Source organism: Tamandua tetradactyla, chromosome 11, assembly GCF_023851605.1.
Source record: "Tamandua tetradactyla isolate mTamTet1 chromosome 11, mTamTet1.pri, whole genome shotgun sequence".
Classification (NCBI taxonomy): Eukaryota; Metazoa; Chordata; class Mammalia; order Pilosa; family Myrmecophagidae; genus Tamandua; species Tamandua tetradactyla.
The window spans coordinates 39927760-39944316 of NC_135337.1; the positions used below are offsets into that span (position 1 = coordinate 39927760).

Sequence of the window (16557 nt, forward strand, 5' to 3'; positions counted from 1 at the left end):
TATATGATAGTACTCATTTTTTAAAGTTGAGAGTGGTAAACAAAGTTCTATCAAATAAAACAACAAAATAAGATATATTTCAGGTCTACCTTAGGGCCATTTTCAGGACAGAGAAAGGGCAGAAGGACACGGTATAAAGAAGAGGCAGAGCTAGCCACAAAAAGGGAAAGACAGGACAGAATCAAGGAATGACAGAGATGGAAGAGGTTTAGGGAAAAAATTCATTTCCACATTGCCATCTTATAGATGAGAAACTGAGACTCAGAGATCAAACGACTTACTCATCACTCAGATACAAAGTTCTCCTAATCACAATATATTTATTTTCACTGGAGAATAAGAGGGAAACATAGAAAAGGGTGTATTAAGAAGAGGAGGAAGACTAGATGGATTGAGGAGGTGGGAAAACATTTGATTCATGCAGAGTGTCATGACGACACTCATCTGTGCTTTCATCCATCTGTTTAATTTAACAAACAAGAACTGCATTTGGTGTTGGAAATTCTGAGGACAAGCCCTCTGTCCACTCATATACTCAGTCTAAGGGAGAAGGAGGTCAGACAGAAAGTCTGTAGGCTCTTAAGACGATATATCTAGTCTTCCTCCTCCTTTTAAAACACCCTTTTCTGTGTTTTCCTCTTATTATCCAGTAAGCAGTAACATCTATTCCCTTCTCCTCCCTTCTCTCAGACCTTGGCAGCCTCTATAGTTTTGTTAATTCTGTCTCTACAGATTTTCTAATTCTAGATATTTCCTGCAAGTGGAGCCAAGCAATATTTGTCTTTTGTGTCTGGTTTATTTCACTCAGCGTAATGCTTCCAAATGTCATCCATGTTGCAACATGTATTAGAACTTAATTCCTTCCTATGATTAAAAAATAATTATTATGTAGGGATAGACCACATTTTGTCGATCCATTCATCTATTGAAGGACACTTAGGTTGTTTCCACCTTTTAGCTATTGTGAGCAATGCCGCTATGAACATTGGTGTGCCCACGTCAGCTCACGTCCCGGTTTTCAATTCTTTGGGGTATACAACTGGAAGTAGAATTACTGGGTCATATGAATATTCTGTGTTTAACTTTTTGTGTGAATCATCCATAATTACCATTTATTGAGCACTCTGTGCTTGTTAGACTTGTTAGTAGGTTTATGTACATCATCCCCTACCCTCAGCAAAGTCCTGTAAGGGTGTTTTTAATAGCTCCTGGGTCTCAACACTAGTCTGTGGAACACTGAAAGTGAATCAAATCACAGAGGAGCGGTTTAAACCATTTATTGGATTTGAGTGCATATCATATCACTCAGTCACCTGGCTAGAAACCTTCGCATTCCTCCCCATCTAGTCAGCTAGTCCTGACAATTCTATTTATGTCTCTGCATGGGTTGACTTTCTTGGCCCCACTGCCTGGGTCTTCCTCATCTCTGGTTGGTCCGACTGAAGCCACCACCTGCCTCACCTCTCAGCCTCCAGAGTCCCACTCCCCCCTACCTCAGCCCTCCCCCAGCTGTTTAGGCCCCAGAGAGGCCTTCCTTAATCATTCTGTCCAAAGCAGAAGGATCAGTCACTTCAGCAGTTAGTAGAGGGCATTCCGCTAGCATGTTAGCCCCATGAGGTCAGGGAAATTCATGTGTTTTGTTCACTGCTATATCCCCAGAACCAACAGTGGCTAGCATATATTAAATGCTCAATAAATATGTGGAACAATGGATGAGAGGATTGCCAGCAAAGGAACTCCAAGCAGAGCAAAGGCTCTAAAGATGGGGAAGAGCTTGGTGTGTAAGAGGAAGGAGAGAAAAGTCAGAGCAGCCGGAGAGAGTGGGAGAGTGAGTGGTATAGACAGATAGAGATGGAGAAAGAGGCAGAATCCAAAATATGCAAAATGGTCTAGGCCATGGAATGAGGAGTTTAGATTTTATTCATGTTACACTGAGTTACTACTGAACAGTTTAAGCAAGGGTGTCACACCTCAATTTCTGTTTTAAGATCATGTGTCCATTTATCTTTCTAAAGCTGATCTGAGTGTATCATTACTCTGCTTAAAAACCTTTGGCACAAAACCCAACTTAAAAGATACATGTCTGTTTGGTAGTGCCCACTGCCTACCAAATGAAATTCAAATTGCCTAACAGCCAAAAAAGGCCCTTCGGTATTTAACCCCAATTTATTGTTCCTTCCCTCTAGTACCAAACTATTCCACAATCTCTAGACAAATCCTAGACTGTCTTAACTCCAAAATATTGGCTGGGCTGTTACTTCTGCTTAGAATTGTGTCCTTTCACCCTGAACTTTTAGGTACCTTCTTACAATCTCTAATGCCCAACAAGCTCACAGGTCGCTTTGTCTGTGAAGCTTATCCCAGCATGCCCTTTCCAGGCCACGTAGCCTCTGGCATGGCATTTATCTTGCTATCCATGTGTCTGCTCCTTAACTAGGAAGCGGGCACTGCGAGGACAGGGACTGTGCTCTTCATCTCTGATCCCAGCGCCGAGTGCAAGCCCGGCAGAGGCAGACGGTTCCCCTTGAGGGTTTGTAAGCTTTGATCAATCCCTTCATAACTCTTAAGTGTGAATACAAACTGCACTTCCTTGAGGCTGAGCTATGGATCTTCCTATGGTGGCCTGGGTTATTGTAGGGAAATAGAACCATGAATGAAAAAAGCATCTCTGCCTCTGGATGACGAGCCACTCAGTTTCTTCATCTGTAAAATGGGAATAATAATATCAACCTTATAGAAATTATTAGGATAAAGTAAGATATAATTTGGAAAATATCTAAGACAGACTCTGATAATAGTAAATGTCCAACAAATGAGAGCTCATCTTTTGTTACAGTTAATGCTGAAAATTGTGTCTATTATTGTAATTATTGTTATTACATCCAGTTGTTATTTACCTTTTGAATTGAGTGAATTATTTTACTTTTTCCTATAGATTGGGCTATTCAACCAAAAATATATCTTGTTAGTAAACCCCAAACACTTTACGTGGTGTCTTCCATATGGTGTTAAGTGTTTAATAAATATTTATAATTTGAGGAATAAATTGATAAAAGACTCATCCCTAATTTAGAAGTTTTCTCAGATTTGTTCAGGAACATTTCAAATGTGAAATGATGGGAATCAAGGTTAAAATTTAAATGCAGACAAGCACAGTAAAATATGAATATGTATGAACATAAATATTGCAAGCTCTCATAAGGCAAATATGTACAATAGGGGTTATAATCATATAATTAGTGCAATTTAAAATATTAATTTTATAGCAGGTAATTCCAACTCACCTCTGTTCCCACAAAGAACTTTGTGCAGAAATCATCTATTGGTTTAAGAGGATTAGCTAGCCCAGCTTCCAGATTCTGGTATGGGTCCATTTCCCCTGTATTCTCTGCTTTTCTCTGGGCTAAAATTTTTTTTTCCCAGGGAAGCATGGATAGAAGAAACACATATTTATTAGTAAAAAATCTTTAAAAATATAAATAGTTTGCAGTTTTTTCCCTTACCTCCCAATGCAGTGGGCACAAGTGCACACATTTTTAGCCTTCTCGTGAAACAGTAGAAATTTTTTCTCAAACCAAAGCTTCTGTGGAATTTCCCGCATGTAAAATTCATCAGATCTGTGTTACTCTGGTTGAGGGGTTCCTGGGCAAGAAGGGGGAGACCCAGAGTCCTGCCTTCTGATCCCTGATCCCTTCAGGGGTGCTAAAGAGTTTCTTAGCACGGGATTGAAAACCACGACTGTATGTCATTTTAGAATTATTTCCAGTAAAAATTAGATACAAATGATGTTCTCTGAATTATATCACCTTTGATATTCTCAGTAAGATACTCTGATTAGAAACCTGTGCCATTTTTATTTAGTTGGTGTCAGGGAAATTTTCAAATAATTCAAAATTAGCTTTGGAAGTATCAAAAATCCTTTAATGTCTATAAAAAATCCATCTGAAATATATTACTTGTTTGCTATAAGCATAGTGTGTGGAACACAATTTAAAGTTTGACAATTAGCTAGTTTTATTATTTACGGTCATCAATGATTGAACATAACTAACCTGGGGGTTAAAACTCAGAACATTACCTAGAATTTGTTTCTTTTTAAAAGTATTTAATGTCACCTTGCTTTACAACAGAAGTCTTTTTATGATCTAAAATTAATACATTTTATTTATTAAAGCTTTGGAAAATACAGAGAAGTATGAGGAAAAGAGCAATATCGACCATTATCACATCTCATTTAATAATGAGATAGTCATTATTAAAATATTGATATATGTCCCTCTGGTTACATTTCTGTGAATGCTTTTAAACATATATATTGGAAATTCTTCCCGAAAAATGAATTTTATATATATTATGTTTTTTATTTTTGCTTTATCCATTTGTTTTAGGACAAATTTCTTTTTTTTTTTATCCATTTCTTTTAGGATGAATTTCTAAACACATATATTTTTAAATGGAATAATATTCTCTTTTTGTTTTGTATTCTGTTTTTCTGTTCTCTTAAAGATATATCTTGAGCATTTTCTCAGGTCATTTACAGTTTTCCAAAATTGTGATTTTTAAATTTCTGGAGAAGATGGATAGAAATGTATGCTCACAAAGTCCTCCCCCACCATACCTCCTCAATTACTGGAAAACAAACACAAAAACTAACCAGCAAACAGACAAATGAAACCTGAAATTGGTGAAGAAAATTTCAGCTGTACTAAAAATATATACTAACCACTTGGAATATCTACCTGACACGAGCTGAAAGAGGACCCTGACATTCAACACCCTAAGCTCTTGCAGGAGGTGAGTGAGAAGGTTTCCAAGGCCGGAGCTCCCGCCCCCCCCCCCGGCCCCGGCACTGATGTGTGTGCCTGAGTTTCGGAGCGCCTTTTCCTCCTAGGGCAGTATTAAGTTCCAACACTTTGGGTTTCAGGGGTTCTGGCTTCACGGGTGTGTGATCCACGCAGTAGCACACGGCCTGGTACCCAGAAGGGCCCCGCATATTTGGTTTAATGCTTTGCTGTCAGCATCTTGAAATGCCTAATAATTTTACACAATGGATCTCTCATTTGCAAATTATGTAGATGATCCTGGGGGTGAGAATAGAAAATCTCAGACACAATGGTGGGGGAGGGGGTGGCTGGTGGAGGGAGAATGTCATTGAATATATTTAGATGGGAGGGATTTATACAAAATTACTATGACTCCACTAGTACAAGCGAACAGGGGTCTGTAGAGACTGGAAATATGTACAGACTGACAACGTGTGGGCAAGGTGAAATGGAGCCAGGAAAGGAGACAAAAGAAGGAGAAATTAAAGAACTAGCAAGATAAACAGGAAAATCACAAAAGCCAAGGAAGATATAACCTCCAAAGAAAGGGGCTTAAGTATAACATGTATGTGTGTGAAGATTTGTCAATAAAAATATTAAAAAACAAAGAAAGGGACTTTGTCAATAGTTTTTGCCATTGCAGAGACAAAAAAGATGAGGCCAGGGAAAAATGTCATTATCAACTATATTTACTCAGACATGACAAATAACTTTTGCATATTTACTAAATTCAGAGTCATACACACAGGTCATGGATTCGCCATCATTGGGATAGTAAATAATAACAACAGCTAATATTTATTGGTTACTTATCACATGCCAGGCACTAAACTGTGGGCTTCATGTGAACTATTTCCTTCAATCTGTACAATAACTCCTGAAATGGTTAAGCATCAATCCTCCTTCTAGGATGAGTAAACTGATGTTCGGGGAAATAAGGAGCTTACTCAAGCTCTCATACATACTGATACTTATTGTGAGTTGACCATGCGCTGCTCTTATTGCTTTGCATATATAACTCATGTTATTGTCACTCCTGTGAGGGAGTTACCTTTGTTACTTTCTCCCTCTTCTCTCACTCTTTTCAAAGAATTTGTTTTTAATATGGCACAGAGAGGTAGTCTGTCCCAGTCAAATATTAGGTTGTGATTTTGAGATTTAATCCAGACCACTGACTCCAGAATCTCTAAACACAATGCTACACTGCTTAGAAGAATATAACGCAGGCCCTGAAGGCAAGTCCAAACGGGGAATTTCAAAGTTATTGACAACAAAGTCGCCCTCATTGGAACACGTAAGAATTTCTTAAAGTGACTATTAGAAGGGCATTGGCTGTCACGGCAGGCAGAGGTGAGTGGGCTGAGGCCACTAGATGGCAACAGTGCACTAGACATTGACCGTGAGACTGACCGAGGCCTGAGAGATTGTGGCAGTGGAATTTTGAGCACAGAATAGCCTGGACTTTTGATCCATGGTCAAAAGAGGACGAGTATAAGGTCAATAGGCAAAATGTGGTGGGGAAGCATATGAGCATATTCTAGACAGCAGGTCCACACCTGGTCAGAGTAGGTGGATAGCTGGCAGTGGGTCTGAGCAAGATCTGAAATATCATAGTTCAATCAAATGTGGTCCACAGAGCTGGCCATACACATAGGAGTCAGAACATGGCCACAGTAATGGCCTCTAGAGACAAGAGGGCATCTGTTAGCAAGTCCCTGGAATTACCAAGTGAGCTTTAATTCTCTCCAGGACCAGTGGAATTGCCTGCAACATGGCCTCTGGGCACACATTAGGGGACATGGTCAACTAAGGCCTCAGATAAGAATCTAAAAATATGTTTCTAATTCCTTTATGAACTGATTTAGCAAAATAACACCCATCTGTATGAAATATCTGCAAACTGACCTTGTCTGGAAAGAGAACATGCATTTGGTGGGGAGTATTTCTGTTTGATGACATTTGGGCATCTGCAAGGATCTTCATTTTAAACAGACCCTTCCTTAAGTGGATGTAGATATGCATCTGTTACTCATTTTAGTGTTTATTCCACTTAAGCTTTGTGAAAGCAAGGACTTGTCTTTTTCATAGCCATATCTTTAGAGCATGGAACTTTGCAGGTGTTTAATAAATATTTGTTGAATAAACACAGGTTATAAATATGGAGATAGTGTAAGCATGATTCTTTACAGAAGTAAAGGATCATAATATTTCTGCGTATAGCTTTATGCACCTATTCCCAAATGTTAGCTTCTTAGAGTAGAATAAAATATAAGCTGTCTTTGAAAACAAAATTAGTCCCATAGATGTGGTATATTCATACAATGGAACACTACTAAAAAGGAATGGGTTATTGATACAGACAATAACATTGATGGTTCCCAAAATAATAATGCTGCATGAAAGAAGTCAGAGCAAAAAAAGTAAAAGAGTAAATAATGTATGATTATTTTTACACGAAATTCTAGAAAATGCAAAGTAATGTGTAATGACAGAAAGCAGATCTGGAGTGCCCTGGTGTGTGAGGGGAGTAGATACAGGAAGGAGGGATTACAAAGGGAATTCCTATTTAAGAAAACTTTTGTGGGGGTGATGGATCCCACTTTAAAAAATGCAACTATTGATTAAAATAAGCCAGGTACAAAGAGACAAGCATTATATGAAATACCTAGAAGAAATAAATTTCATGGAGTCAGATAGTAGATTATTGGTTACCTGGAGGCAGAGTATTGCTTAATGGGTACACATTTTCTGTTTAGGTGATAAAAAAATTAGGGTAATGGATGTTGATGAATGGAGCACAATATTGGGAAGAAAATTAATACCACTGAATTGTTCACTTGAAAGTGGTTAAAATGGGAAATTTTGAGTTATAAATATGTATCTTCATAAAAAGAATTTAAAACATGCAATGATATCACTAATATAAATTGGAAAAAAGTAGTAACATCCTCATGGCCACCTTTTTTCTTTTGATTAAAAAGTAAAATTAGAGCTTCTAGTTGATCAGGATGGTGGCATAAGATGCTGTAGGTTGGAGAGCTTAAGAGACCTGTGGACACCACCAAGTAAACCAATAGAACAATACGGGACTCCACAGTAACTATTACTTTTGATTTTGAGAGGCTGTTTTATATATGTATAGCCTGAATATGTCATTGGTAACAGAGTCCAGCAGGAGTTAGAAACAGGGTAAGATAATGGGTAATTGGAGCTGAAGGGATACAGACTGTGCAACAGGACTAGATACAAAAACTCAAAAATGGACAGCACAATAATACCTAAGTGTAAAGTAATCATGTTAAAACACTGAATGAAGTTGCATCTGAGCTAAAAAAAAAAAAAAAAGAATGAAGCCGATCAGGTTGGGATTAGGTAATTCAGAATACAGCGGTAGGGAAGACAAGTGACTGTATTTTAGAACTTCATTTACTTTCTGAGACCAAAGAAAGAAAGATTTATTTTGTCCAGAACCTAAATTTTCTGTAGTACTATAATCTAACTCAACCTGTCTGGATAGATTATTTAAACAATCCAAACACAGGGAGCCCAGAATTCAGAGAAGGGCCTTTAATCCTATATAGTTTAATGTAATGCCTGGATATATCCCAGAGTATATTAAGCAGAGTCAAACAGTATTGGCAAAGTCCCTTGATGGATGGGAGGAAAAATAGGAAACTACGAAACTTGACCACCAGGGAAAGTCCGGATACTGTGTCAAATATTAGGGACATCCAAATCAATGGGCCAACACCTTAATCTTGAGGCTTATTCTTGTGAAGCTTATGTATGTAGCCGAGAAGCTTATCCTACCCATAGGTGTGCCTAACAGTCACCTCTGGAGGACCTCTTTTGTTGCTTAGATGTGGCCTCACTCTCTCCCTTTCTTTCTCTCTCTCTCTAAGCCCAACTCTGCAAATGAAACCATTGCCCTCCCCTCTATGTGGGACATCATATTCAGGGATGAAAGTCTCCCTGGAAGTGTGGGAGATGACTCCAGGAATGAGCCTGGCCCTGGTACCGTGGGATCAACAATTCCATCCTGACCAAAAAGGGGAAAAGAAGTGTAACATATAAGGTATTAGTGGCTGAGGGAGTTCAAATAGACTCGAGAGGCTACTCTGGAGGTCACTCTTATGCAAGCTTCAGTTAGACATTGCTACCTATCATAACTTGCCAAACCCCAACCAAAACCATTCCTGCCAATCCTAAAGGACATCTAGGGTGTCATATAAGATTCTACAAAGGTGTCGTGCACTAGGGTAACTTTCCAGAAACCTACAACCTCCAAATAAGACCAGATAAGTCCTGAAATGCTGAGAGGCCAGCCTCTCCAGAACATCGAGAAGTTACATCCCCCTATCCCATATTATCAACAGCCCTTTCCAACATGAAAAAGTTAGCATGGGGGCGGGCCGCGGTGGCTCAGCGGGCAAAGTGCTTGCCTGCTATGCCGGAGGACCTCGGTTCGATTCCCGGCCCCAGCCCATGTACCAAAAACGGAGAAACAGAATACAATAAAACAAGCAAATGTTTAAAAGATGTTTCCCTTTCTTCCTTCCTTCCTTCCTTCTATCCTTCCTTCCTTCTCTCTGTCTTTCCTTTAAAAAAAAAAAAAAAAAAAAAAAAAAAAAAAAAGTTAGAATGGGTATAGCTCAAACACTCCTAAAGAATAGGAGAAAGATCAAAGATGATGGTGGAGTTTTACAGAGAAGGTAGGGTTTAAAAAACCAGCATGATTGCTAAATCATTATACTGATATTTCTTTTAGTCTCCAGTATGTTAGAGGAGCTAGAAGTAAAAACCTTAAACTGTAGAATTGTAATCCATACCAATCTCTGAAACCCATTCTACAATTAATTGTTGCAATGTGCTTTGACATTTATTGCCTTTTTGTATATATGTTATTTTTCACAAAAAAGAAAAGAAGTGAATTGTGATGATAAAATTAAAAATATATATATATTGGCAAAGTCCCTTGAAGGATAGGAGAAAAAACATGGGACTATTATATATGTCTTTTAGGTCTAGGTGGTTTATAGTATTTTTCAAATCTTCTATTTCCTTATTGATCTTCTGTTTAGATATTCTATGTATTATCAAAAATGATGTATTGAAGTCTCCTAGTATTAATGTGAAACTATTTTTCCTTTCAACACATTAACATTTTTTTAATCTATTTTGGGGCTCTGTCATTAGGTATATAAAAATTTATGATTGTTATGTCTTATTGAATTGACTCTTTTATCAGAATATAGTGACCTTTGTCCCTCATAACAGTTTTTGAAATAAAGTTTATTTTATCTGATAGTTTGTTGTGATCACAAGCCTCTGTTTTTACTCACTATTGTATTCCCAGAGTTTACCACAAAATATGCATTTTATAAATATATGTTATATGAAAGAAAGCATGTGCAATATTACTAATATTAATAGTACCTATCATATGGCTGGAATTCAATAAATTGCAACTAATTATAATACAAGGGAGGAGGAGATGAAGGAAGAGGAGAAAACTCTTCTTAGATTCCCTCTGGAATGGAGCAAACCAAATAAATAAATTTTAAAAAGCACATTATGCAATGTTTTAATGGTTTCCTGCTTTGAAAATGTCTATAAAAATTTAGTGATTGTGTTTTTTCTTTTAGAATGGGGTCTTGAGTTATAGTAGCAACAAAACCCATCACTTCAAAGTGAAATTTTGCTCAAGCTGGGTATTAGGTAAAATATGTTTTCTGTTAGATATCCTATCATTTAATTGAATATTGAAACATTTATAAATGGTATTCCTTTTGATAAAATAAATGTTTGGAAAATGTTTCTGTTACTAATTATTCTTGTACATTTTCATCATGCATTGTTCTCAAGGTGAAATATTCACACTCAAGTTTAATAGTTTTGACAGATTATATACGCACCCTTCAATTGCTTCAATAAAGGAGTATGGGTTAAATCAGACTTGGATTTAAAAATCAGTTGTTCTTTTTTTATTCAATCTTATCATGGTGTATCAATATGATTTTTTCTATTACATTCTGACTGAGAATGGTGATTTGTTTCTTGGTACTTCATAACCTGTTTTGCTAGACCTCAACTATGTTCCATTCTGTTGACTTATTCTTTGCACATGTACATATTCATAAAGTGTGTTTTATGCGATGAATTTTCAGAAATACATAAATGTTCTCAGTAAACATTTGAGAAACAGAATTGAATTAAGTTCTGTTAAACCTTTTCATTTTTATAGGTGATGTGTTGGCTGTAGCTATCATATTGGGGGGTTTGATTTTCTTTGTTTTTTTCACAAATTAGCTAAATCATGTCAAGCAACTCACCTTAGGCTTACTCAGCTACTAACACAATGTATTAAATGACTTTCTAATAAAGCAACGTCAGTTACCTTGTGTTTTGTAAAGAAGGTGTTCTTCATTCAGGCTTATCTTCACTGGGCAGTGGTCTAAACTTGTCTCACCTTTAGACAACCTTATCTTTTGAGAGAATATGTAGAAAGATGATTTCCATAAATCCTTAAATTATCCTTAAATTAAATTGTCTGGGGGCATATTCTCAAATCCCAAAATCTCAGTAGTGTTTTTCTTTTTCTGAAAATGTCTTATATTCTATTTTGTAATATATCCTGTTACTTCTAACATGAAAATAATAGTTTGTTACCCTGTTCTCTAGATTTAGAGAACTAAATTCATTTCAACTAAATGAAGCTATAGGAAGCTGTGCAGTGACCTGGCATCTGCTTGGCCACCTCTGAGTCCCGTCAGGGACACTCATGCTCCCAGGTCTCAAGAGGGGCTTTGGGCCAGTACTACAGCCTGGTGACCAGAATGGGAAATGGTCACATTTTACATTTTTCTCTCATTACCCCCCTGACTCCCTTTCTCCTTCAGGATGTTCATTCACATGCCATGCAATTATTCTCGTTTTTTTTGTTCTTGTTTCATCAATCTACAGCTCAGTGAGTTCTACCTCAGAAAATTTCTAATCTTCTCTAATTCTTTTCCACATACCTTAGGAACATTCTCACCCCTCCAATTTTCAGTCAACTGATATGTAGCTGAATAATTATTAAACAAACCAGTCACAAATTGTAGCTTATATATGAAGAAATATCAATCTCAAGCTCACAAAGATTGGGATTTCTGGCTTGTTCCAGGCAGGCATCACAACAACTCCCATTCAAAGCATTATTGATCGAATGAATACATGAATTTTAATGTCCTATGTTAATTTGAATTGCTTTTCTTTTAAAAGTCTATGCATACATATGATATAATACATGCAAGCAAATTAAGGTGGACTAAATCTCACATTACTTACCTTAGTAAGAGGTTTCCAGGAGAGATCTAGATGCAAAAATGTAGATGGCACATCAAAAGGAATTTCAATCATTTCTTCTTTCTTTCTCTCCGTTGGCTGGGGAGTTAAAGCTTTCTGTGGTCTGATATCCCAAAAACATATTGTACTAAAAAAGGAAAGTATATATATATAAATAAGAGCTGTAAACTAGGGATGACCTTTAGTGCGACTGTCTGCTAGTAGCGTGCCACGGCCATATGTTGGTGTCTCTGAAATGAAGATTCTGTGACATGAGCCTCTTTTCCATTTTGTATTTAACAGGATTAGACTGTTTATAAAATTGTTTAAAAACCTTCTTATAATATAATATTATCATATAAGAGATATATTGTATATATTATAATATTATCATATAAGAGAATTTGAGTTCAGAGATTAGCATAAACTTTTTATTATAATGGCTTTATTGATATAATTCATATACCACATACTTCACCCATTTAAAGCATACAGTTTAATGATTTTTAATGTGTCTATAGAGTTATGCAGTCATCACCACTATCAATTTTAAACATTTTCATCACCCTAAAAAGAAATACCGGGCATATTAGCTGTTATGTCACCCCCTTCTCCCCATCTCTAGGCAACCACTAATCTGCTTTCTGTTTCTACAGATTTGCTTGTTTTGGACATTTCATATAAACGGAATTATACATATGTGGTCTTTTGTGACTGGCTTCTTAAACTTAGCATAATGTTTTTAAAGTTTATCTATGCTGTGGTATGTACCAGTACTTCATTCCTTTGTATTGTCAAATAATATTCCATCGTATGGATATACCACATTTTATTATCCATTAATCAGTGAATGGATATTTGGGTTGTTTCTACTTTTTGACTATTATAGATAATGCTGCAAAAGTTTTGTGTGGACAAATGGTTTCATTTAGCTTGTGTATATACCTAAAGGGTGGAATTGTTGGGTTATATGGTAACTCTATGTTTAAACTATTGAAGAACAGTCAGACTGTTTTCCAATGTGAGTGCACCATTTCACCAGCTCACTATGGGACAAAATATGAGGGTTCCAATCTCTTGACATCCTTGCCAACCCTTATTATTGTTTGTCTTTTTTATTAAAGCCATCCTAGCAGGGATGAAATAATATCTCACTGTGGTTTCGTTTGCATTTGCTTGTGCTTTTGGTGTCCTATCAAAAAAACCATTGCCTAATCTAAGGTCATGAAGATTTACACCAGTGTTTTCTTTTAAAAGTGTTTATAGTTTTTGCTCTTACAAATAGGTGTTTGAATAGTTCTGAATTAATTTTTATGTAAACGTGTGAGGCAGGCATCCAACTTCATTCTTTTGCATGCCTATATTCAATTGTCCATCGTCATCTGTTGAAAAGGACTATTCTTTCCCCATTGTATCATTTTAAAACACATATTTATAATTGGTTTAATGGGGGTACAAGGATAGTCAGTGGTAGACTTCTCGCCTGCAATGCGGGAGACCCGGGTTTGATTTCCTAGTCCATGAGCTTCCTCCAAAACAAAACAAACAAGCAAAACAAACAAAAACAAACAAAAATTCAACAAATGGTGCTGTAATAACAGGATACTCACATTGAAAAATAATGAAGTGTGACCCTGCCATACAGCATACAAAAAAAATCATATAGCACTTATTGAATCTTATTTATGACATTAATTTGCATCAGTCATGAAGTGGTTTTGTTAAATATAGATAACTTCAGTTGAACTTTCTGCATAAATCAAGCACACATTCTCAGTTAACAGAACCCAAGTTTGTCACATTCTATGTTCAAACACGCTTAGCATAGCTGATGTCTAAAAGTTAAGATTGATGAGTTTTTCAGATAACTAAAAGTTAGTTTTCTAAATTTATAAACTTTTTTATGTTAACAATTTTTGAAGAAAATATTTGCAGAGTATCCTATGTTTAATAAACATAGAAACATAGTAAAATGTTTTCATGCATAAAAATAATAATTTACCCAACCACCAACTAACTTTCTTCCTTTCCCTTCTCCCTCATTCCCTTTCTTCCTTCCTCCCTTCTTTCCTTCACTCCATCCTTCCTAACTCAAGGGCCATCATTAGAAACAACAATGAATGAGCTATGTCTTCAATTTAAAATACGTGATATTTTGAGTCTATTCGGTGCTTTTAAATGTTCTCCAGGGTTCCCTGAAGAACAGTATAGCAATACATCCTCTTGTTTTACAATCAACATTATAAGAATTTCTCCATGAAATCATGATACAATTTTGTTGCATAATGTTCCATATGGCCCTATAGGTGACATCTGTTGTTTTAGCTTGGGCAAAAATGTCCCCTTTTTCTTTGGCAAAAGCATTCTAATTGTTCTTTGGGGAATTACCCCTTCCCCAGTACATGCGGTTATGTCATGATTGTCACTCAGTCATCTTTTATAATGTAACAGAGGTCAATCAGAAACTCTTCTGCCACTGAATCCTGAGCAGAGTGAACTAAAGATACCAAATGGTTGGAACAGATTCATCCAGATGAAAGGAGCTGACCGTTTGTTCTTAAATCCCTGGGGCTCTTTTAGAGGCCTCAGTAGTTTCCTTTGATTCAGCAATGTCATTACTTACTAGCTACAGCACAGGATGATAGCTATAGTAAGCTATAGGTGGATAATGCATTTGGCATCAGAGTCTCATTCTTCTATCTGTAAGCATTTTCAGGGGTTTTTGTGAATATAAAAATAATCTATTAGTACAATATTTGACATAAATGTCCAATAAACTTCTTTTCTTGCCTTAAGTTATCTGGAGTCCTATCTGTTGCTTGTAATCACAGGCCCTTACCTAATGCATAGCCACAGGACTAGTCATGTCTCCCTGACCCCTTGCCCTTGGCCACTGCTAATGTTACTTATGCTTTTGATTGCCATTTCACAGTTGTGCTTCCATGGCTTAAGGTGTCATTAATACTGGAGACAAAGCCATTTGGAATGGTAAAAGTTTTCATGGGTGCTAAATAAATACTATTTCTGCTCATATTTCCTATTTCATTATGAATTCTCAGTTCTGTAAAATTGGGAGAAGTAATTTTACTTGAATGGACATTTCTTCACTGTGGCTACCACCTTGTCTTTAAAGGCATTTAAAAAATAATATGCAACAAAAATGTAAAAGTCTTCCACTTTTTAAGAGAAGTTTCCCAATTAAATGCCATAATCCTTGAAGGTAGGTAGATGGGAAATTTGCATTTTCTGCATGATTTTTTCCATAAACTTACAACTTCTCTATTAAAAACAAAACAAAACAATAAAAAGAAGGCCTGGAAGCCAGTAGTCAGCAGAGACCATAAAAGCAGGTAAAACGGACAGAGAGCTCGCCAAGTGACATGAGGCAGAGGGGCCAACCAAGGAAGCCCAAAGGCGGGGGCGAGCCGGCCCCAGAACCCCTCACACTTTAGGGAGAAAGTGTGGCTGCTGACGCTTTCACTTTGGGCTTCTTGCCTCTGAAACCACGAGCCAATAAGTTTCTGTTGTTAAGCAAAAACAACAACAACAACAAAACACACACACAACAAAAAACAATCGAATAAATTAAAAAAACCTGTTGAGGTAAGAAAAAAGCTATGATCTTCATAACTGTGAGATAAACTAAATATGAGCAACACATTGTGTATTTTAAAAGTTGAGGCAGTGAAGAAGCAGAGTAATGTGGATAATTCTGTATGATATTATCTCCATGAAACTTAGTAAATTCTTCTTTTTGCAATATGTTTATATTTATAAAAAAGGGTTTTTATAAACCAGCAACAATATATAACTTTCTGTCTTTTATTAGATTTAATTGTTACAATAATGATTAAGGGACAGAAGGAGACAATGCTTTCAAGAGCATGTAAGAAGAAGGAATATATTGTATGAACAATATATTGTATTGGAAATGTTTAAAATAAGACATACCAATCTGCCGAACACGTTACAAGTTGACAGCATTTTCCACTTCGATTCTCAAAGACAGAACCCATTCTGTTAATCTATTTAAAAAAAAATGCAAGAAAAGTAAGTTCTAACTAACAAACATATAACTAGAAGGGCAATGACTTTCCTCTTTTGAGTACTTTTAAAATCTTTATTTATGTATTTTTCTTCTTTGTTTTCATTCTTATGAGATGAGCACGACACTAGCACAGAAGTTTGGAAAACAGACAGTCCTATAATTTTAGTTCTACATATATTCTTTTTTTTTTTTTAATTTTTTTATTAATCAAAAAAAAGAAAAGAAATTAACACAACATTTAGAAATCATTCCATTCTACAAATGCACTCAGTAATTCTTAGTATCATCACATAGATGTATGATCATCATTTCTTAGTACATTTGCATCGATTTAGGAAAAGAACTAGCAAAACAGCAGAA

General features: G+C 36.3%; 1 protein-coding gene across 6 annotated transcripts in view; it reads right to left on the reverse strand.

The window, feature by feature from the left end:
* Positions 1 to 16557, reverse strand: part of DNAI3 (dynein axonemal intermediate chain 3) — an 88526-nt gene that overhangs the window by 17899 nt on the left and 54070 nt on the right. For all 6 annotated transcript variants that reach the window (XM_077120419.1, XM_077120423.1, XM_077120422.1 and 3 more), the window contains 4 exons: positions 16101 to 16174; positions 12153 to 12297; positions 11221 to 11308; positions 3285 to 3403 (listed from right to left, as the gene is read on the reverse strand). In XM_077120419.1, the coding sequence (XP_076976534.1) occupies positions 3285 to 3403; positions 11221 to 11308; positions 12153 to 12297; positions 16101 to 16174 (426 nt within the window). The remainder of the gene's footprint in view (positions 1 to 3284; positions 3404 to 11220; positions 11309 to 12152; positions 12298 to 16100; positions 16175 to 16557) is intronic.